The sequence below is a fragment of the Babylonia areolata genome, chromosome 1 (assembly GCF_041734735.1).
Source record: "Babylonia areolata isolate BAREFJ2019XMU chromosome 1, ASM4173473v1, whole genome shotgun sequence".
In the NCBI taxonomy this organism is placed as follows: domain Eukaryota; kingdom Metazoa; phylum Mollusca; class Gastropoda; order Neogastropoda; family Buccinidae; genus Babylonia; species Babylonia areolata.
This window is the reverse complement of record NC_134876.1, coordinates 44,471,964-44,496,557: the sequence shown is the minus strand read 5'-3', so window position 1 is coordinate 44,496,557 and position 24,594 is coordinate 44,471,964. Positions and strand designations below refer to the sequence as shown.

General features: G+C 42.0%; 1 protein-coding gene across 1 annotated transcript in view; it reads right to left on the bottom strand.

The window, feature by feature from the left end:
• LOC143283299 (prolow-density lipoprotein receptor-related protein 1-like) overlaps positions 1 to 24,594 on the bottom strand; it is a 264,347-nt gene that overhangs the window by 38,099 nt on the left and 201,654 nt on the right. The window contains exons 53-70 of the mRNA XM_076589486.1: positions 23,649 to 23,801; positions 22,535 to 22,648; positions 18,945 to 19,061; positions 17,273 to 17,401; positions 16,733 to 16,855; positions 15,726 to 15,971; positions 14,972 to 15,094; positions 14,072 to 14,200; positions 11,912 to 12,136; positions 10,843 to 11,000; positions 9,293 to 9,412; positions 8,153 to 8,468; positions 6,868 to 7,036; positions 6,172 to 6,275; positions 4,840 to 4,968; positions 2,850 to 2,969; positions 962 to 1,213; positions 130 to 246 (exon numbers count right to left, since the gene is read on the bottom strand). Coding sequence (XP_076445601.1) covers positions 130 to 246; positions 962 to 1,213; positions 2,850 to 2,969; positions 4,840 to 4,968; positions 6,172 to 6,275; positions 6,868 to 7,036; positions 8,153 to 8,468; positions 9,293 to 9,412; positions 10,843 to 11,000; positions 11,912 to 12,136; positions 14,072 to 14,200; positions 14,972 to 15,094; positions 15,726 to 15,971; positions 16,733 to 16,855; positions 17,273 to 17,401; positions 18,945 to 19,061; positions 22,535 to 22,648; positions 23,649 to 23,801 — 2,844 coding nt within the window. The remainder of the gene's footprint in view (positions 1 to 129; positions 247 to 961; positions 1,214 to 2,849; positions 2,970 to 4,839; positions 4,969 to 6,171; positions 6,276 to 6,867; positions 7,037 to 8,152; positions 8,469 to 9,292; positions 9,413 to 10,842; positions 11,001 to 11,911; positions 12,137 to 14,071; positions 14,201 to 14,971; positions 15,095 to 15,725; positions 15,972 to 16,732; positions 16,856 to 17,272; positions 17,402 to 18,944; positions 19,062 to 22,534; positions 22,649 to 23,648; positions 23,802 to 24,594) is intronic.

The window sequence follows — 24,594 nt, the reverse complement described above, 5'->3', positions numbered from 1 at the left end:
TCAATATAAAAATGCATCAACACATCTTTATACAGAGCACCATAGCATCAGACAGTGTGCCAGTATCTTCCATGCCAGCAACTGAATGCACCTCTTCAAACATAAAAAAAACATCCAGCCTGTACTCACCACAACCCTGTTCATCACTGCCATCCTTGCAGTCGTCATAGAAGTCACATTTCCAGCGCCCAGGGATGCAGTGACCATTGTCACACTTGAAGTAGGTAGGATCACACGTCTTCGAACCTGTCACCAGCCACATCATCTTGTCAGCAACATACAGGCCACATTCAGCATGTCACAGAAAAAATGCAATGAAAAAGAAAAAAAAAAAAGAGAGAGAGAGAGAGAAAAAAAGAGAAAAGAAAACAACACCTTTCCCCATTCATGTCACTCTCTTCAAAATCATTGTCAGTCTGAAACAATAAAAGCCAGACATGATAATTGAAGAAAACTGTCTTTTCGTGATTTTTTTCCCCTTTTCTCAGAAAAGAAGAAGCAAATGTCATTGTATATGTAAATCACATTAGCAACTGTGCATTTCAGCTCTGAAAAACCAACTCAAATTTCAGCATTGACAACAACAACAAAAAATGGAATGATTCAATTTCAGTACGCAAAGAAACTTAAAGCACCTCATACAGGTGGGTCAAGAAAGATGAAGACTTGGGAGGTGGCAAGTAAGAACCGCTGTTGTATGTGGCAGGTGCACACAAAACACACCACACTCCCAGTTTATCCACACACACACACACACACCCCTTCACATTACACGTCTCATATCACTCAAGAGTGAAAATACATTTTAAGAAAGAACACACACGAAACTACACAGAAAAGGGAATTTGTATCATACTCCCTGTTTCACCTGCTCAGCCAGTCAGAGCAATGCCTTGCCCTCACACTTACACACACACACTGAACCCCTGCAGAAAAAGACACTTCAACAACACCAACTTACTGCACTCATCCTCAGCCTCATCCGTGTTGTCATCCTCCCCACAGTCCTTATCTCCGTCACACTTCCACGTCTCAGGGATGCAGCGACCCGAGGTGTGGCACTTGAAGTGGCCGGGCTTGCATGTCTGGTTGAAGCAGTCCGCGGGCTCGTCAGAGTTATCCCCACAGTCGTCGTCACTGTCACAGCGCCACACGTAGGGCACACAGCGACTGTTGTTGCACTGGAACTGGTTGGGACTGCAGGTCACGTTGCCTGAAAGCATGCAGCATGTCGGTGTTGATGTGTCAAGACAAACACGCCGGTGGCATGCAGCACATCTATGTCAGTGTGTCAAGAATAACAGGCCGGTGACATGCACATGCAGCACATCTGTGTCAGTGTGTCAACAATAACAAACCAGTGACATGCAGCACACCTGTGTCAGTGTGTCATGCAGACGTCTGTGTCAGTGTGTCAAGAATCACCAGTGAAATGCAGCATATCTATGTCAGTGTGTCAAGAATAACAGGCTGGTGACATGCACATGCAGCATGTCTGAGTTAGTTTGTCAAGAATAACACACCAGTAACATGCAGCACATCTGTGTAAGTGTGTCAAGAATAACACTCCAGTGACATGCAGTACATCTGTGTTAGTGTCAAGAATAACACGCCGGTGACATGCACATGCAACATATCTGTGTCAGTGTGTCAAGAATAACACACTGGTGATATGCAGCACATCTGTGTCAGTGTGTCAACAATAACACACCAGTGACATGCAGCATGTCTGTGTCAGTGTGTCAACAATAACACACTAGTGACATGCAGCATGTCTGTGTTGGTGTGTCAAGAATAACACATGAGTGACATGCAGCATGTCTGTGTCAATATGTCACGAATAACACACCAGTGACATGCAGCACATTTGTGTTGGAGTGTCAAGTGATCCAGTGGCATACATCTTAACCTTATGCCCCTCTGTAATTGTCAAGTCTTTAAAAAAAAAGAAGAAAACATGGAAAGGGGGGACTGGGGGGGGCAGAGAGAGTGGGGGAAGAAAACAAGCAAAAGGATTTAGTGGTACACAGAAAAAAAGGTGATTCAAAACACAGAAACAAAAAAACAAAACAAAAAACTGCATGGTTCTAAAGACACAGATCCATAATGCATCACCATGACTTTTTCTGCTTAATATAAATGTGTTAACCCTTTGACTGCAGCTGACAAGTATCACTGAAGAGCTGTTGAGCTGTTTTTGTTATTGCTGTATTGTTTTTGTTGGGTTTTTTTAGCTGTTGAGCTGTTCTCTCACCGAGATAAACCTGGCATTCACACGTCAGTGTATCAGCTAACATTCTTTATCCAAAATTTCTTCTCCTTGGGATCATATCACCTTCGGTCAGGTGAACTGAAAAGTACACACAAAAAGTAGGAAAGGCAGACGGGCGCAATAGCCGAGTGGTTAAAGCGTTGGACTGTCAATCTGAGGGTCCCGGGTTCGAATCACGGTGACGGCGCCTGGTGGGTAAAGGGTGGAGATTTTTACGATCTCCCAGGTCAACATATGTGCAGACCTGCTAGTGCCTGAACCCCCGTCGTGTGTATATGCAAGCAGAAGATCAAATACCCACGTTAAAGATCCTGTAATCCATGTCAGCGTCCGGTGGGTTATGGAAACAAGAACATACCCAGCATGCACACCCCCGAAAACGGAGTATTGCTGCCTACATGGCGGGGTAAAAACGGTCATACACGTAAAAGCCCACTCGTGTGCATACGAGTGAACGCAGAAGAAGAAGAAGAAGTAGGAAAGGCAGTCAAAACCTGATGCCACACTGATCTCATGTCACTGAAGGCTCAGCAGTCAAGGGCTTCAATTCTACAAGCAGCTGTCATGTGCCCCTCACCGCAGTGCTTCTCGTCCTCGTTGCCAGAGCAGTCCTGGTGCCTGTCGCACTTCTTCATCTCAGGAATGCACTTGTTCTCACTGGGGCACTTGAAGTAATGCTCCAGGCAGTGGTACGACTCTGAGGGGAAATAGAAAAAAAAAAAGGGTATTCTTCGTTAATGAGTTCACACAAGATGTACTCCTGTACCATTAATATGATGACTCTGTAGGGTAAAAAGGTATTCTTTATGAATAGTTCATATGTCAAGCTTTTATCAATACGACTCCTAAAGAAAGAAAAAATGTTACCGCTAATATGATGAGTCAGAGGGGTAAAAGGGTATTCTTCATGAATAAGTTCATATGTCAAGTTTTTATCAATACAACGACTCCGAGGGGAAAAAGGGGGAAAAAAAGATATTCTTCGTTATTAAGGTCAAACAATATGTCATGCCATATCATTAATGTAATGACTCAGAAAGGGAAAAAAGGTACTTTTTGTTTATGAGTTCACACAATATGTCAAGCTTTAATAAATATAATGAATGGGAGGGGGGAAAGACTAAGAGGTATTTTTTCTTAATGGGTGGTGCTGTTTTATAAATATAACATCTCTGAGTGGAAAATGATAAGAAGGTGTTCTTTGTTCATGAGTTTACACAACATGTCATGCCATTTCATTAATGAATCTGTTGGGAAAAGACAAAAAGGTATTCTTCAATATCATAAGTTGACACAAGATGTCATGCCACTTCATTAACATATAGAAAAGGGCATGGGACAAGATATTCACATCACTTTCAACAATAAATGAACACATTATATCATGCAATTTCTTTGACAAGCAAAATGTGGCATGTGGCAAATGTTTCAAATCTTCTTTGCTTGCGAATTACCACTTTTTCAATACTGAATCAATAATTATTTTCATGCCATTTTAACGATATGTACATTATACCATGTGACAAGCATGCAACATGAAAGTCACCAAGAACAAATACCTACTCAGTTTCCAGTAACTTCTCCAATATACACAGTGTATCTTAAGGAAAAACAATCTATTTTTTCAGGTACAGATATGATTTCAGGATATCTTAATTACTGCCATAAACTATATGAAAAGTTATGTTTCACTGGCACTGGCAACTATTGTGGCTGAACATTGCATGTTCTCATACTGTAGCACAGAAAGTTTAAAATGATGATATAATTCAGAATGAAGTTTCATGCACCAAACTGATTATAAAGCTGATTTATTGAAAGATCAGTCTAGAGGGTAAGAAAGGAAATGAGAGATGATAAAGAATAGCAGACAAAGACACACAGACAGAGGGGGGGCACACAGAGAGAGACAGAGACAGAGAGACAGAAAGACAGAGAGAGGGAGAGAGGGATGGATAAAGAATGGCAGACAAAGACACACAGACAGAGGGGGGGGCACAGAGAGAGAGAGACAGAGACAGAGAAACAGAGAGAACAAGAACAAGAACAAAACTTTAATCTCCAGGCCTCCGGCCCCTAGAAAGAGGTCAAAAGTACACAATATGGCGATCACGCAGCGACAACAAAATGTAAAATACATACTCACTTAAACCTGTAGAACAAAAGTGCTTCTTGTGCATATTAAATTAATTCTAACTTTCATCATTGTCACAGAATTCCTGTCATATCTTCAAGGCATTAAATATATAAACACAGAGTTTATGAATACTGTAAACAGAACCATTCTTCAGCAAGTGAACATACGATTGACCTACAGAGTTCAGATGTTTTTGCCGCAGGTTATTGTAAAGGACACATTTGTTTATAAAATGGTTTTCATCTTCAACCACATTACAGAGAGGGAGAGAGGGATGGAGGGATAAACACAATCACACAGAACAACTGCACACAGCAAGAAAATGACAAGACAGCAACCAAGACAAAAACAACCCATCTCCATTGTTCAACTGATAAAATCCAAGGAAATTCTTCAAGCAAACTCCGCATCTGCCAAAATCTCTTCTTACCACAGCCGCTTTCGTCTGTGTCATTGGGACACTGGGAGACGCCGTCACAGATCTGGTAAGGAAACAGACACTTGTGACTGCTGTCGTTCTTACACTGGAACATGCCAGGCTGGGGGCAGTAGTACGGCTCTGTCCAAACAAGAAACACACCAGTTTAGTATAAAAATTAAAAAAATCCAAAAAAATTTGCAGTTTCACTTTTTGTGTGTGTGTCAGTATATTTCATACATAGTTTCAAAACTGTTTCCACCCTCCAGTTACTCCATTTCCCCCAGCTCACCATTCATCTCCCCCCACCCCCCACCTCTCCTACTTTTTAAATGGTAACATTCGTATGTGAAAATTGATGGTTTAACAAAATGTCTACAACCAACAGTTTGTGTGATTGGACTATAAACATAATTCCTCTTCCTCCTCCATTTCAAGACAATACAACATACGTTAACCCCTAGGCTGCCTATATGACGAGATAACTCGTCAGCAGAAGCATGTATGCTTCGCTGCCACAATGATGAGATAACTCGTCATCGAAATATTCCGACTTTTCCCTGGTTTGCACTGAGTTTGTTGACAAAAATACTGGTAGCTTTAGCTTGGGGAATCTTTCCAGATTGTATTCATAGCTAGAAACTCCATCTATGTCATGAGGGCAGTCCTTTATTTGAACGTTTTGGTCGGGTTACTGCCATAGTTTGCCTGGCTCCTCTCCTTGCTTACTCAACAAAATGTCGGACCCCGTGCTCAAGACATCTGACCGTGGTGCACTAGATCAACCAAGATTGCTTTCTTTAGCTGATGCGCAGAAAGAATTGAAGCGTAAATTTGAAGGAGAAGACAGTGATGAACATGATTTGATAGAAAAGAAAGCGAGCAATGAAGAGACTGGCCAAGTTACGACTACCAGTGAGTGATGCCGGCTGTACAGCTGTAGCAGATGACAGAAAGTGACTGGATGAAGTGACCATGTGAGAGGGGTGAAGAGGAGAACAACTAAGAAATCTTAGAAACATAGAAAATCAAAAAAGATGCAAATAAGGAAATTGGTTCAAACTTCACTGAAAAAAAACACAGGAAAATTAACATAAAAAATATAAAAACAAAAGATCCAATTCAGAAAACTGTTTCTATGACTTCCATAGACAAACAGCATATATGTTTGAAGTCACTAATATCAGTTATTGTAAGTGAACTAAAATGGAATAACAAGTCTGCTTTTGTCACTTTTCTGTATGAACATGCTCATAAAAGTACAGGCACATACAATAAATATGTACTCACACATACACACACACGCACAATGACCACACAGATGTACATGAACATCAAACATACCACAACTGTCAGGTTCATCCGAGTTATCCAGACAGTCCTTTCTCCCGTCGCACTTCCACCACAAAGGTATACACTTTGACTCGTTTTTACATTGGAACTGAGACCTGAATCAGCAAACAACACATGCATCACAAGTTACACATAAGCAATGCATGCACATACTCTGTCTGTCTATCACACACACACACACACACACAGTCTGTGTTTGCAAACACACACAGTTTCATGTTATCTGAAACAAACCATACTTACTTTGTTAGTTTACTCTTTGTTGTGGCTGTTAACTCTGAAGGTTTTCATGACAACTCATTCTCTCACTAACCACACACACACACACACACACACACACACACACACATAAATGACAGCTATATAGATGTGTTAGAATTAACAGGCAACTGTTCATATATACGAACATGAACACAACTGGGAGTCAAACTGATCAGAAAAGAACCGGCAAGATAAAGAGACCATTTTAGAATACTGAGACATGTCAAGCCTTCATGATTTAACTATTCCCCTTGTTCTCACACACCCATACTTTTCACTTCTCCCAATCCTACTGCACGTGCGCGCGCACTCACACACACACACACACACACACACACACACACTCTCTCTCTCTCCCTCTCTCTCTCTCTCTCTCTCTCCTCCACATAAAACACTCCCAACCGCATCACTACAGCACAAACTTACGTGGTACAGTTAGAGACGCAGGAAACGCCGTCGTGTGACAGGTAGAAGTTTTCTGGACAGGCGCAGACGCCAACAACAGAATCAGTCTCAGAGTCCACCTTGTGAGGTCGCAGCAGACACAGGTGAGTGCAGCCAATGTCACATGGGTTGCGGCCCCAGGCATCCAACACTGCAATGAGACACACATCATGAGGTGTACGTCACTAACATTCAAATCAAATCATGCTGCTAATAGCCCATCCAACCGCAATGGGGCTATTAAAGGGCTGAATACCCATCAGTTTTTAATGCTAGCCCAAGGGAACATAAAATAATGTTCAGGAGTTGAACAGGATTAGAAAGACCAATTTATTCACATCTCACTCAGTCCACTTACAATTCAAATCAAGTTTTAATATTGAAAACAGTGTAAAAGTGTAAAATGATGAATTCCCCAATGTCTGTTACAGCCCACGCAGAATTTGAATCAAGTGAAAAAGAGGGATTTCCTTCAAAAACAGCAAAAAATGTCCATGGAGGCATTCTGGATCTGAACAATGCATCCAAACAGACATTACAATGTGTATGTCACTAACCTCAACACTGCAATGAGACACTCACCACAGCATATACATGCTGCTCATGTAGTTTCTGTTTCATTATCTCAAGGAGGCATCACTACATTTGGGCCAATCCATTTACGCTACACAACATCCGCTAGACAGATGCCTGACCAGCATCATAACCCAACGTGCTTCGTCAGGCCTTGAATTCTACAGAATATTGCCAGACGACAACAGCCGTGTTGCTACAGGTTTTCCAGTCAAACCTGGGAGAAAAGGTGAGAGCAGGAATCAAACCTAGACCCTCCCTAACACTACTGGCAGATAAGCATGTTAAACAATCTACCACCTTCCTCCCTTATGATGTTGCAAGGTGAGTACATGTTCAGGTAATGTGGATTCTTTCCCTGTGCACACATTACAGACCAGACAAGGCAACTCATTCACCAAACAGAAGTGACATGTGACCAGGCAAGTGCATGCACAGAAACATCCTGCGTCACTGGAACTTTACCTCTTTGGTGTTTTTAAATGTCCATCAACATGTCTGATGCCATAAACAAAAAGGCCATCATGTTGTTCAGATTACTTTGAGAAGGCCCAGAGAGACTCTGTTCCACTTTGAAGAAATGTACGCAATGTTGGTTTGGAGGTGATGCCAATATTCATCTGACTGGTAATGGCTCTTGCTCTTCCTTCTAGGCGAGACAGAAGGACCCCTAGAGAACTGCCATGTCTCTCACCTGGCTCCTGCCTGAGCGGGTGCACCACCTGGATGTCCATGGGCCGGTGAGCCAGGGTTGTCAGGTTCTTGGTGTTGTTGCCGGAGAACTTGTCGGCATACATGATGGAGTCCTTCTCCCAGTCTGTCCAGTACAGCCGGTTCTCAAAGGTGGTCATGGCGAACACATGGGGCACCAGGAAGCCCAGGCCGATCACAGTGCGGCGCCGACTGCCGTCAATGCCTGCCATGCCAATGTAGTCCAGGTTCCCATCCGCCCAGAAGATGGTCGCTGTCACGTAGTCGATGGTCAGAGCGTTCGGCCAGGCCAGGTTGTCCTGTGTCAACAGGGAAAAGAACATACACTGACACACATTCACAGCAATGAAAAACTGATCTCACTTGTCATACATTACTGAACAGATCTGCATAAATGAATCCCATATGTTACACTTTCTTTTTTCACCCCCCAGGACTCTGCCAATTGCAGCTGTCAACTAATACCGTGAAGCCAGCCGCCATGGCAAAGTGGTTAGTGTCACAGACTGATGACTGGGAGGATATTGGTTCAATCCCCATCAGAGGTGTGTGGGGTTTTTGGGTTTTTTTTCCCCCTTGCCAGGATCTTACCCAAAGCTGAGTGTAGCGTGCGCTCAAACAGGAAAACTGAGACCACACAGTCAAGATCAACCACTTCATGGATGCGTCTTTGGGCATGTTGTTCAAATTTTCTGACCAACACTGCAGATGTCTGTATCTCTCAGCATGGTGAAGCTGAGATGTATTATGAGAGCACAGCCTTGTTAAGCAGTCCCAAATCTAAATGGACCCCCATAGCAGTATCTTCATCACCCCCAATCATCATCAAAATACAGAAAACAAAAGGTCCAAAATTCTGACCTCCCACCACTCCCCCAAAAATGTTGTTTCTTTGTTTTGCATTTCTTAAAGTGACAAACACAAAAGGAAAGAATTTCTACAAGTTCATATTTGGAATTGTACATCTGTCTATGAATGTAGCATTTACCAAGAAAAATTCACACTATTTCACATTCTGAAACAGAGTTGCACATTTCCCGTCAACACTGTACATTCTTTCTTTTCTTTTCTTTTTTTTTTTATTGTGTTTAACTTCATCTGACACCACTGCTTCATAGTTCACCTGGATGATGGTCTTTCTTTCTGAACCGTCCATGCTGAGGCTGCCGATGTGAGGCGTGTCACCCCAGTCTGTGTAAAAGAGAAGGCCCTTCTGGGGAAACGCTTCCAGCCCCCGTGGTTCCTGAAAGCATAATGAACTTTGCACTTCATCCCCTCCGGTGTTGTGTGTTGTGTTGTGTTGTGTTGTACTGCAATGTATTGTACTGCACTGTACTGCATTGTATTGTATTGTATTGCATTGTATTGCACTGTACTGCTGTGCTGTGCTGTGCTGTGTTGTGTCATGTCGTGTCATGCTGTGCTGCATCACATTTTGTTACAGCAGATTTGTCTGTGTGAAATTCAGGCTGCTCTCACTGAGGACAGTGTGTCATCAGAGTGCAGCACCACAATATTTTTTTACTTTCATTTTCCTGTCTGCAGAGTGTATTCAGTTTACTATCAGAATGCATTTTTCTAACAAATTTTGCAAGGGATAACCCTTTAGCTGCCGTGGGTTTTTTTTTTAATTTGTGCTGAGTGCATGTTCGTTTATCACCTCACTGGAAATACTAGCACCCAGACACCGCTCAAGTTCATGTGAAGAAGTGGGAGGGAGTAAATATTGCAATTCATATGCTGGACTACCCCCGAAAACGGAGTATGGTTGCCTACATGGCGGGGTAAAAACGGTCATACACGTAAAAGCCCACTTGTGTGCATACGAATGAACGTGGGAGTTGCAGCCCACGAACGCAGAAGAAGAAGAAGAAGAAGATATGCTGGACTGACACCCAGGTCTACACATTACCACAAGGCCACCGCTCAACACATATCACAAGTTTTCATGACTGCCCAAGGACCTCTGCTATATTTTCTGTCATTATAAAAGGACTTTTAATCTGAAATGGCCTTGATGTCATCAGCAAAGCCCATCAGGCTGACAATGCATGATGTAAACACATACCATGTGGTCAGAACACATGAATGAGAACCATGTTTAATCAAAATATCAAAAAAGGAATAATAAGCATGGATCAATATACGCAAGTATATATGTTAATAAAATACACAGAAACAACCAACAAATCAACAAACTAACATTCACATAATTCAGATGAGATCTGTTCATCTCTTCAACAAAAAGAGGCACTAGACCTCTTTACAAATTCTAATACTATGCCAGTATGAACCAATAAACAAACAAACCAACCAAAACAAAACAAAACAAAACAAAAATTAAACAGCTTATGCAAAATTAGTTCCTTGTTTCCATTATTAAAAAAAAAAAAAAAAAGCTACAAGACCTCATGATCAGTTCATATTTTACATCTTTTCAATTCTTCTGTATTGTTGTAATGTAACATTTTTTGTCGCTTTGTGTGAAAAAATTTGGACAGCTCTCCCTAAAGTGGATCCACCCTTGGAAAAAGAAATCTGATAGCAAGTGTATTTGTTTTTATGATCAAGGTGAGTTTTTCTACATAATTTTGCCAGGGACAACCCTTGTAGATTCAATATCATTACAACAAACAACAAACAAAAAAAAACCCACCAAGCTAAGTTCCTCACCTGCAGCCCCTCCCTGAGGAGCACCAGTCTGTTGTCGCCGTTCAACAGGGACACCTCAATGGTGTCCGTGGTCTTGTCACACCAGTACAGGTTTCGACCCACCCAGTCCACCGCCAGACCGTCAGGGTTACGAACTGTCGTGCTGTGCAGCACCTCGCCTGAACACAGAATAAATGGACAACTCTGTAATCAACTGAGGCACTGTGGCGGAATCGGTTAGGCACTGAGACTTCTGATCCAGTCTTCACCAGTGATTAGGGTTTGAGGCCCCAGTCTGGGTATGGTGTTGTACCCTTGGGAAAGAATTTTTCTCACTCCACCTAGATGTGAATGGGTACCTGACTTCAGCTGGGGAAAGGTAAAACGGCGTAAGGAGACAATGGGGCCCCACCTTCCTATGCTGAGACCTACACACAGTGGACATTAATTCACTGTCTCAACGGCCCTGTATGTCTATGGGGCCTTTAACCATAACCTGTTACAATCAATTTGGCAGAGGGAGACCAGTGGGAGAGCTTTCAGTTCTTCAAAAGGTGATGGGGGGAATGAGACGGGAAGATGGAGAGAAAGGGGAGGCGGAGATGGAATTTTTTTTTAGTTTTGTTGTTTATGTCAAGAAGATATTACTTTCACTGTGGAATCTTTTTTTCTTTTTTTAAGTTCAGATATCTATCAGTTTACTGTGAAGATCTAAATTTTACAGTTGTAATTTGATGTGCTTTTTGTTGTTGTTCTTTTGCTTAACATTTGTTGTGTTGTTTTAAAATTTGGTATTTCTATATTCATTTTATCAACATCTGTGAAACGTGTTTTGCAAGAGCATGGATGCATGTCTTTTAAATGCATATTTTTATGTTTTATTTTTAGCATGAACAACAATACCACATGTGAATTTCTCTTTGGAAGATAGTAAAGTTGCTTTGACTTGAACTGACAATGTCCATATCCAGTTCATTACACCGCCCCTCTCACAACTTCCTGGCCCCCCCCTTCCCAGTCCACTCCCTTTTACTCAGTTTTTCATGTTGTTTGTTTGTTATTGTCTGATATCACTGTTGGTGAAAAAAACATAAAATCGAATTAACCACCTGGGCGGAGGAAGAGTTGAGGGGTTTGCGGCTGATGGAGGATGAGGTGAAGGTGATGTCGCTCCAGTAGACGTACTGATCCTGCCAGTCAAAGTCCACAGCCACGGCATTGGTGGTGTTGGACGTGACATCATGCAGCCAGCCCGTCGTGATGTTCACCAGGCGGATGTAGTAGCGATTGGCCACCAGCAGTCGAGGTTTGGGGTCTGTCAGGGACATCCGTATGATTACATACATTTGTTTCTCTTTTTTTTTTTTTTTTTTTACAAATTCATGCTGGATGCCTTCTTCATTAGCATTAAAAAAATGGTCTCTATTAGGGGTGACTATACACATTTTCTTGGCATGTGGTTCCTTAAATGTTGCCTTTTTATCATCAACTGTGTCAACGATTTATCTTTTAGTGTCTTGTATCTTGCAGAGTAACACAGCTGTACTCTTAGTGAAGCGGTTTCAAGATTCATAAATTTTTATCATTATGAAACAAGAAAACAGTGACATCAAAACTTAGTTGTTCCAAGGTTTGTGATCTATGGTAAAGCATAACTGTGATTTGTCCATGCTGTTAACAGTAGCGTCAGTCTCTTCTTTTTTTTTTTTAAAGAATATTGAAAATGATGGGCAAGGCAGCAGGTTGCTAAGAACACTGGACTTTCAATCTGAAGGCCCTGGTTTGAGTCCCAGCAGTGTCCAGTGGGTTAAGGGTGGAGATTTTTCCCCCATCTCCTGAGACAAAACATGTGCAGACCTGCTTCTGGCTGTGCCCTCTGTTTCAATTTCAGTTTCTCAAGAAGGTGTCACTGCTTTTGGACAAATCCATATAGCTTCATCTGCTGGGCAGGTACCTGACAGCAGCATAACCCAATGTGCTTAGGTCTTGAGTACATCCATATCTATCAGAGTGGTTTTCTCCTAGAGTATTTGCCAGAGGATAGCATTTATGTTGCCACAGGTCCTTTTTCAGTGTGTCAAGTACTTGCTGTACATGGGACCTCATTTCATTGCCTTATCCGAACGACTAGACACTCAGTTTGATTTTCCAGTCAAACTTGGGATGAAAGGTGAGACCAGGATTTGAACCCAGACCTTCACTGACATTGTAATAGCAGATGAGCGTCTTAACCATTCTGCCACCTTCCTCCTCTTCATGTGCATACACATGCAAAAGATCAAACACACATGTTAGAAATCCTGTAATCCATGACAGTCTTCAGTGGGTTATGAAACCACATAAACACTCAGCAAAAATATAGCCCAATACGCCGCGGTCCCTATCGGGAGAAATCATGAGCTCCGGGCCTGGGAGAGTCTCTTGGCGAGTATCTCTGCCAGCATCATGATCCCTGCCTTCGTAGGATGGCGAACGAGGCATGGTACCGCGCGTAAGCACCCAGCGAACAATACGATCCCCAACAGAGAAAGGAAAGACAGGATCGACTCAGAGGTAGAAAAATACGAAGAAATCGAGGGGGCCGAGTCGAAACGAGTACACAGAATGTAAGCACAATACACATGCAAGCCGCATACAACAAAATAAGGCCAAATGAAAACGCTTAATAGCCAAAAAAAGCGTTAGACGAGACAGAGCGAAAACCTGACAAGATGGCGTGGAGAGCCTTGGCCAAAGGAATGATTCAGCGCTTATAGCTGTTAGAGGCGTTTGATTGGCTAAGAGCGGGCCAGACTAAGAGGGGCGTCTTTTCACTGTTAGCCGCGCGAAATTTGGCCAAACAGAGCAAACCATAGGCCTAGTTTGCATCAGTTTGACATGGTACAGTATATGACACCAAAATGTTGTTTCAAAAAAAAAATCATATTCATGATTCAATATATCATTGAAACATGAGTCCATACCTTACCCTATATCTACTACATTAGTGCCACACTGCACACCCACTTTCACTGCAAAACAATATTGTGGGCATTTTCGGAAAATTTGTATACAACTGCTGTGATAAACGTCGTCATCTGGAGAAACAGATTAATTTCTTGTTCTGTTCTGTTTTGTTTACTGACTTTGTGTGTGTGAGTGTGCGTGTATATGTGTCTTAGAGACCTTGTTAAGGTTTAATTGACAATGAAAACTGAATCTGAAAAAGATGAAAATACACAGCACAACACAAATATGTGCATGAACTCACTTTTCACAGACTTGCAGGACACCTGGTCCAGTTCCAAAGCATAGCCATCCGCACACTTGCAGCGGAAGCTTCCCTGGTGGTTCTCACAGAACTGACTGCACGGGTAGTCTGTGGTGCACTCATCAATGTCTGACACAACAAACGTGTGGTGACATCAGTTTTTCGGACAAGGAATGCAAACTGTATTGTTTTCTACACATATTTTGTTTGCTGTAGTCTATCTTTATAGTCAGAGTCACTGACCATCTCCTCGTCATCAGATATGTGCACAACTTTTCTTTTTCAAGGGATCATCTATTGTAGACACATGTATATGCCAAAAAAACTATCAAAGTTAACTAAGTAAACATATTAATTCTTCAGTCTCAAACTGTCTTTTTTCATTCTTCACCTGAAACTGTCTCTCTGATTAAATCTTCTTAAAACAATCTGCAAAAGTATTGTTGCCACTGATGTCCTTTGCTTATACACAATACTTCATGTTGAACCAACTACCAGTTATCTCCAACCCATTACACACACATAAACACACACACATGCCTTAACATAAAAAAAGAAAAAGATAAAACAAAAACAAAAAGAGATTACAAGGTACATTTTCCATGTATTAAACTTTAACACCTTCTTCAGACATAAATGACAGACAACTGACTGTGCACACCTATGATGGACTTCAACAAATCAAACTGGTTAAAATCTTAAGTACTGTATGAAGGATCAAAACTTGTCTGCAGTCACCATCCGTAAGTTGGAGATTGAAGTTACATTTATCACACTATTTTCTGTAGTAACTGAATAGGATGGAGAGTTTGAGAGTTGGAAGGACACTTCTATCAACATTTTTCTCTGTATTATTAGATTCAAAACCGTATCTGTAAAAGGAAAGACGCTTAAACTCACCAACACAAGTTCTGTTGTTGCTCTTCAGCTTGAAACCAGCAGGGCAGCTACATTTATGGCCAATCAGCAGATCAGTGCAGATGTGGCTGCAGCGACCATTCCATCTTTTGCATTCGTTGACTCCTGCAAACATCCACATATCACAGTCATTTATTCAGGCAAGACCACTGCTTATGCAATCATTTATTCCCACAAACAGGGTCATTGTTGGTTTTTGCTCAAATGAAGCATTTTCAGTTTTAAAAATAATGCCATCTGTGCATAGATCACAATAGCCAAGGCATTACATTTCAATTATTGGACAAAGTGGTGTGTGTTTGGTCACTCACGCATACACTCTCCCTCTCTCCCCCTCTCCCCCCCCCCCCCCCCCACACACACACAAACTACAAACTTATTCAGCAAGAAATACAAAATGAACAGACCTGTGCAGACAGACAAATATATAGTACCTTCATGTACCTGAATATATAATCACTCACACATGCATGCAGACACTTTGCACACTTATGGATGAGCACAAATGCAAGGTCAATGCAAGCTCAAGTGTGCACACCCAACATGCCCATGTCATGCATCAAAGATACATCATGACAAGAACTTAACCTGCCTTCTGTTTCACTCACACACACACACACACACACACACACACACACAGAAGAGACACACACACACACACACACACACACACATGCATACACACGCACACTCACACACACTCACACACACACACACACACAAAGACCACACTCACCACAGTTGGCGGGTTCATCGGAGCCATCCTCGCAGTCCTTGTAGCCATTGCAGACCTGCCCCATTTGGATGCAGGAGCCCCCAGAGCACTGGAACTTGCTGCTGTCCCCACACGGGGGCGACGTGGTGCAGTTGCTCTCATCCGAGTGGTCGGGACAGTCCAGCTTCCCATCACACACACCTGACTGTGGGATGCACTTGTGTCCCTGGCTGCACTTGAACTCTTCACTGCTGCACATCTCGTAGGCTGCGGACACACCATGAATATGTTCGCAGTTTGATACAGTTTGTAGTAGTAGTAGCAGTAGTAGTTGCTGTTGTTGTAGTAGTAGTAGTATCATTGATACTTATTATCATTCTTATTGACACTTATACAGCACCTGTATAATCAGTCAGAAACCAAACTCTATGCACTTTACTAACACAGAGTCACTTGCACGACACACTGCCTACCTGGATAGCCCCTACTGAGAGATACCTCTGGGTGCTCATTGTTTGTTTCCTGTGTCATTCAATCAGGCTTCAGTCATGCACACGCATTCTAGTATGTTCTAGTTTGAGACAGTGTAACTTGAAAATCAAGTAAGGTATTATTCTCCTCCAATTTAAGTCTCTACTTTCATATTCTTCCAGATCACACTATCATTATTAGCCTATCAGTGTGTGAGTGAGTGAGTGAGTGTGTGTGTGTGTGTGTGCATGTGCGTGTGTGTGTGTGTGCAAGCGCACATGCGTGTGCAAACTGCACCTAGTGGGCTTTAACCAGGAAAAAGAAAAATTGATGGCACATCTGTTGTCCATGGCCTGACAACAGTCACATCCTCTGGAAGTTGTTCATCATCAAGCTCATGGACCAGTTTAATCTTCTTCCCTGTAGTGGAGAGGAGAAACCTGCCCATACACTTCTGCTGAGGTATCGAGACTTTCCTGCAGTGACACACACCCAACCACCCCACCCCCACCCCATCCCCTGCCCCCCCCCTCTCCCTCACACACACAAACACTCACCACAGGTGACTGGCTCGTCCGAGCGATCCCCACAATCATCATCACCATCACAATAGTAGATGGAGCGTATGCAGCGTCGATTCAAACACTGGAACTGGTTCCAGTCATCGCACTGCACTGGCTCTGTAAGAGCATACACCAATGTAAGCACTTCACCAGTGTCTTATTCTTGTCTCAAATATTGCAACTGTCATTTGTTTTTTTACAACGATTTCTGATTAATCCGGTTCACTAATGTACATATCACACTAAAAACTCATAATTTCTTCTTCCTTTTTAATGACAAATTTCTGATTTCAGCTGCAGATTTCTCACAAAAGAAAATACCTGGTATGTGAGTAAAAGTCATTATGCAAAATATTTATTTTTTCCTTCCGGTCACTAATATTGACTTGAATGGCAAAACTGACCAGTTCAGAATGAAACCATGTGTTTGCATGTTGTTCATAGACCATTCATGAAATGAACTATCTCAGCTACTTTAGTCTGTCACACACACACACACACACACACACACACCATCACACACAAAAAACGTACTGCATCCTTGGTTGACCATTTCATCAGCCCCATCACTGCAGTCCGGCTCTCCGTCACACCGCCATTCATTAGGAATGCAGCGCCCTGAGCTACACTTGAAGTGTGTGGTCATGTCGCACTCGACTTTCTCTGAAAATATAAATGATATCAAATATAGTCTTCATAATGAAATGCAATTTCGTGAAATATAGCCCTAACAGTGATAATAAGATGAATTATCATGAAATCTAGCCACAATAATACTGAAATAGAACAGTATGAAATCTAGCCATAATAATAGTAATGAACTAAAGTCATCTGAAATACAGTCATCTCAATAATAATTGAATAAAACAGCATGTATTATCGCCATGATAATAATAGTGAAAAAAATATAATACTAAATGCAGTCATAATAATGATAATGAAATAAAGTAACATGGAACAGAGTCATAGTAATTATGATCGTAATGAAGATTTATTTGTGTGCCTCATCTCTGTTGAGCTCAGAGTACTTCAAGGGAAAAACAGACACTCAAAATGTCTACTCCCTGCACTTTCCATCACATGCAAATACACACACACACACACACACACACACACACAGACAGATCACATCACATCACATCACATCAATAAAACCATTTACCACCTCACCCACCCACATAAACACATTCAAACACACTCTCAGACAGCTGGGAAGATACGAGTTGCATTGCATTCCCAGTGGAGATGCAGCCACTTCCTACCCAAAGTTGAGTGTGCTGTGGGCTTAAATAGGAGGAATGAGACCACTCAACTGGCTATCATTCCCTTCACGGATGCATCTTTGCATGTGTTGCTCAATTTTTTTTTTTCTGACCAGTCCTGCAAGTGTCTGTATCTCTCAGGCTTGTTTAAAGCAGGGATATCATTATGAAAGGAAGTGTAGAGTACAGCTTTATCATGTAGTCCAAAACCTAAAATGGACTTCCACAGCAGCAGCAGCAGCAACAGCATCCTCCATCATCAAATAAAAAACTGTCCCAAATCTTTCATGCCAAGTTCTCACAGTGACCTCAGTTTTGATCCCCCTGCACTTCCGTGCTTGGGGTGAGTCCTGTCAAGGTCTTCAGTGTCAGCATATTTATAGGGGACTGTTGTTGGAGGGACGTGGTGGTGGTCTCCACTCTGGGGGAATGCTGGCTTCGTGACTAAGCGAGTAAAGTTATCAGTAGGGGGCTTAGTAGGTGGTGTCCTAAGTACGTTAAATCAGAACAGGCACTGCTAAATACCACCGAAGTGACTCAGCAGCAGTGCAGGGTCTACTCAGGTGTCTGGCCCCCTGGTGACATAACATTAATTGTTCCCTGTGGACTGCCAAGCTGGGACTATGACATATGAACCCATGTGTGGCTCTGTAAGGGGGAGTTGGAATCAAAGACAGTGCAAATGATGGGGGAGCAAAAAAAAACAAAAAACAAAAACACACACACATACTGATGCCTGAGCTGACACACACAAATAAAAGTAAATAACCCCCCAAAAAAAATTCAGTTTGGTGAAAAATTTTTTTTAATCAACAAAGTTGTTTTTTTTAATGAAATGAATGAATTAAAATAAGATAAATGAAACAAAAGCACAAAAACAAACAAAAAATGAAACACAAAATACAAAGGAAACTGGTTTTGAGTACAACCAGAAGACACCTTACCACAACCCTTTTCATCCGACTTGTCGTTGCAGTCATGGTGGCCATCACATTTCATGGTTTTAGGGATGCACACCGAATCGCTCTCACATTTCACCTGGTCTCCATCACATTCATAGGCTGCAACAGTTCAGTTCCACAGTACAATAAGTGTTCATAACACCAGCTCAAAGCTGCAGAATGAAAGAACAAAATATGTCATGTCTGTAATGCCTTGGTCTGGAGAAATTTCTATCAGTGATATACCTGCTGGCTTTTCAGAGTAAATCTGGTTAGTTCTGAAGCCTTTTTCAGAATTTCTTTTTCCTAAAAAAAACAAAGGGCTGAGCATAGTACCATTTTCACTGTCAATGGAGATGAAGGAAGAGGATGATAAAAGAGTCCAGAAGGCAGTCCAGCAAGGCCAGCAGGGGCAGTGGACAACATAGGAAAATGCACTCAAAGGAGCCTCAGCTGGAGTAACATGTGGAACATGGCCCCTTTGAGGATCAAATTTATCCTCAGATCTGTGTACGACCTACTTCCCTTGAATACAAACTTGGTGAAATGGTGAAAGCAGAGGACCCTGCGTGCCCACTCTGCCATGGCAAACAAACAGTAGAACATGTCCTCAGCTCATGCAAAGCAGCGTAAAGCCAAGGACGGTACACATGGAGGCACAACCAAGTGCTGAAAGAAATTGCACACGTGGTGAGCACTGCCCAAGCAGCACCTACACCACCAGAAGTTCCAGTAAAGTTCCTCTCTGCAGAAGGCAAAAACGTCTGGCCAGGAACAGCTGTAACATCCAAAGCACAGAAACATGGGCTGCTGGATGGTTCCGAAGATTGGAAATGCATAGCTGACCTACCAGAGGGGAAACACACCCGGAAATCATCAGCAAGAGTGGCATGAGACCTGACATAGTACTCCCCTCCAAGGCAATGAAACAAGCGATTCTGATTGAGCTCGCTGTGCCATACAAAAGTAGAATGGAGGAAGCCCACATCTACAAGACCGAGAAGATGCAAGTCTAGCCAGCAGCCTGAGAGAATCTGGCTTCCAAGCCAAAGTCCTCGCCATACTGATTAATGCAAGAGGGTTTGAAAGTGCATCTGCCAACAGCCTCATGAAACAGCTGTCGATTTCTGACAGACAGAGGACAAGGGCTCTCAAGACAATGGCAGAAGCAGCAGAAAAGAGTTCCAGCTGGATCTGGTCAAGGAGGAATGAAAGTAAACTTCATAAGGATTATTATATGATGGCTCAGTGGTTAAAACATCTGCCAAAAAGGTGACTCAGTCTGGATGTGGTGACCACCCTGGAAGTGCGGGTTCAAACCTGCTGAGGACCAGGTTGAAAAAAAAAAATGCGGCAATACAAGGGTATCCAAGAGTCATGACCTGGGTGCAGTCCGGCCCCCTTAGAGTATAAGGAGTTAAGGGCCAAAACACCTGACTGGGGGGGGGGCTTCTTCTCTGAAAACTTTGTATTGTCCAGCTCTCCCTAGTGTTACTTATCACTATATAATCATATCAGTACTGGTAAAAATAACAATACTTATGGAACACTTCATCCAGAAAACTGCTGTGAGTGTTTCACAAAATACACATACAAATGAAAACATGGTGACCTCAGTTTGGATCCCCCTGCACTTCTGTGCTTGGAGTGTGTTCCTGTCACGGTCTTTGGTGTCCACAGATTCATGAGGGACTGTCTTTAGAGAGACATGGTGGTCGTTTCCACTCAGAGGAACATGTCAGCATAAACAGGAGATTGTTATCAAATGCTGAGAGAGAGATTTGATCCAGTGACTCCTGTATCCCACGCTCTGCATCCCACGCTCTGTGCCCTGTATCAATTGTCCTGTGTGCTGCAGTTCACTTCATATATATTTATTAATTTATCTGTATTGAACTTTTATTGCTGTTGTGGCTGGAGGCCTGGAGATTAAAGTTTTTGTTCTTGTTCTTGTTCTTGTTCTGTGTTGTCTGGGTAATAGTACTGGGTTAGGTGAGGAGGTTCTAGTCCACTCTCTTAACTCACTACGGACGAATACCATAAAGTTCGGTCTATAAGCCGTGACTTTTTACCCCTGCGACTTTTTACCTCTGCGACTTATACAATGATGCAGCTTATTTGAGGATTCTAACAATCCCAGGAGTGTCACGTTCTCGTCTATTCTTAGCTGCCCTTCAACTCACCAAAATCATGATTTCTGTCCATGAATTTTTGGATGATCTTCACAATAGTGTGCTAACTGTTCATGTTTCATAAATCAAATCTCCACACATTAAAGCCTTCAGATCAGCATTCAGTTCTACTCTGCTCAAGCGTACACCCTCATCATGCCGAAAACGCGACGTAATGCCTATGATGCAGCCTTCAAACTGAAGACGATCGACCTAGCTGACGACAGTGCAAGTGGCGAACCAACAGCGACTTCCACTTTGCATTCATGTTCATGAAGTGAAAGCGAGGCTGAAGTCAGTGACAAGATGGCGGAGGAAGCTGTGCTGGTTCTGTTCAACTCGGACACTGAAGACAAAGATTTCAGTGGATTCAGTGAACAGGATGACGTTGAATAAATGTGACTATCCCTAAATTATGGATCTTATTTTCATTGTGTTCACTTTTTTTGTTTGTTTTTTTTGTGGCACTAGCAGTATTTTCGCTTGCTTTTCTTTGTGTTCCTGCTTGTGTTTATTTCATAACCCACAGTATTGACAGCTTTTCTGTAGCATCAGTATGTGTTTCGGTACTGGAAATAAGTACGGCTTATAAGCCAGTGCGGCTTATGTATGTATGAAGTTAAATTTTTTCCTAAATTTAGTGGGTGCGGCTTATGTACCAGTGCGCTCAATAGACCGAACTTTACGGTAGTTCTATCCCTTGCTTTTCCCTACAGATGACCCATTTGTTAGGGTTAGGAAGAAAAAAAAATCACAAAAAATACAAAACATAAAGTAACTGAATGAAACTTGCTGTACTTGACCCACTGACCCCTCTCCTCACATCGTGTGAACGCCCACCCCCCTCCCTCTTCATTGCTCTCAGAAGCTGAGTCACTGTCAGTAGCTTTCTGCTGGTAGTCACTGCAGATACTTTATTCAACGTCATCATCATCCTCATCAATGTTGAAACCTTCAGTTTGAAGCATTTCAATCACTTCAGCAGTGGTAAAAGCTGCTGTCGTGATCTAGTTTGCTCCAAAAATTTCCACTTGTATCGCCAGCAATGCCATTTTCGATACATATGCAAATCAGCTTGTCGTGTGGGGTCCTGAACTTGCTGGCTCGCTGTGGAGAGTGTTGTTACTAAATCTCATGAAGAAACTTTCCATTCGACCCTTGACGCATTCACAATGCCCAGTGTAGCTACAATTGTTAAGTTACCCCATGAGGAAAACGTGGAAAAAATTTTAATTGTCGAAACCGCTATAGCGTTCCGTCGTCCAGAGTGAGTTAAAGAACGCGTGACAAATGCATGGGTTACATTACATTCCACAAAACACATTACATCAATGATGAACATGCACACCAAAATCATCGCCAAATTTCCTGTACAATGTCTACCAAGCTGGACCTGATCACACCTTGTCACACTGCACTTACTGCAGTTCAGTTCATCGGAGCCATCGGAGCAGTCAGCATCCTTGTCACACCTCCAGCGATCCAGAATGCACGTCCCGTCCTTACAGCGGAAAGCTCCATTTGGGCATTCTGCCTCTGCAACCCAGGCATAATGTCAATGAAAAGAAAAGAAAAAAAAAGGAATAGCACTATTAACTAATTCCATACATAACAATAGCATTTAACAATAATCATGGTAATCATCATCATAATGTTTGACATTTTCAAACTAGATATTTTCCATATAATATACATATGTATATATCTATTACATGCTGATACCAGTTTCTGATCCAACAGCGTTGTCTGTTATACCGAGGTTGTTTTTTTTTTTTGTTTTTTTTTCTTGCTTTTTTCTTGCTGTTGTTATTCTTTGCCTTCAGTTGTTCAATGAGTTTATGTTCTCAATACTCTGAAATAACTGAAAAGAAATGTTTAAGATATCAAAAATATTTCAAAAAGTGAATGAAAATGTCCTTCTTGTGAACTTAAGTTAAACCAGTCAAGACTGTTCCCTGTGTCTTTTTGAAGTCTGATAGTCATCAAAGCATGGGGTACGATTATGATTATTCTGTGTGAGGATTCAACTTAGCGATTCAGCATTTTATCTATTCATACTGAATGACTGATTTTCATACACTGTTTATGTAACATACGCCACAAACAAAACTCTTATTAGAGATAATAAAAATGTTCTGCATTTTCTAGTCTGGTGGCTGCAACAGCTGGCTGGCTATGTGTTCACTGGTGAATTAACTCACTCAGTACGGCCAGTCCTCTCTTCTTCTCTACACAGACCCCTCGGATGTCCAGTGGGTGTCTGAATGACACAACCTTTAGCTTCCGTCGTCAGAATTGCGGTATTCTTTGTCAACATTCACCTCTTCAGTATAAGAGCCTTCCGCTTGCAATATTTTGATGATGGTAATTGGGGTGAAACGCTGTTAACGTCGTCTCTTTCGCCGTTCATATGGAGAGAGTTAACATGAAGTGACATGCTGTTTCAGCCCACAAATACAGAAGAAGACGGCGATGAAGATCCCCCAAACCAGGAGTCACAGACCCTCAATGCCCCTCCCTGCACCCCAGTCCTCACCAGTGTAGTTGCAGTTCTTCTCATCGTTGTTGTCCCAGCAGTCGTTGCTGCGGTCGCAGATCCAGCTGGGGTAGATGCACATGGAGGTGGTGTTGCAGGAGATCAGACCCTCGTGCTTAACGCCTCCTATCTCCAGCTCTGAGCAGTTGAAATCTGGACACAAGTTCACAGGTATGCGTGTCTAATATCTATCTATATGTAAATTCAAACTTTTTTAAAGGCATTTATGTGCAAGAGAAATTTCACAGATAAGTATATACAATGCAAAACACACACACACACACACACACACACACATATATATATATATACCCACCCCTCTGTTTGTTTAATCTTTATTTATCCAATATCAATTTCAGTGCAAAGACTTTTACTCACTGCAGTTTATTTCATGGGAATTGTCGATAAAGTTAACTCCAATTTCCCAACCCTTCCCACCCTTTTTTTTCTCTTTTATCCTACATTGTACCATACCTTATTACCCTTTTTTTTTTTGTTACAACAGATTCCTTTTTGTGAAATTCAGACTGCTGTCCCCTGGGAGAGCGCTTTGCTTTGTCTTTGCACCACCACACCCAAATTTCTTTTTTTTTTTCTTTTCTATCTGCAAGTGTATTTGTTTTATCATCAGAAGATTTTTCTACAGACTTTTGCCCATTAAACCCTTTTGTTTGCCAAGGGTTCTTATATATGCACTAAATGCATGCTGCACACCAGAACTCATTGAGCACTCACAACCTAGTCAGGCACATTGCCACAAGGAAAAAAAAAAAGAAGAAAAATAGTGGGAAAAATGGGAGTTTGGAGGACCCACCAAATAACAAAAGACAAAAAAAAAAACCACCAAAAAACCTCCCAAAACATAACCACTAGGCCACAACTCCAATGCTGCTTCAAGTGGAAAGATGATTACACACTACAGTTCATTCTACCTGAATGGTCAATG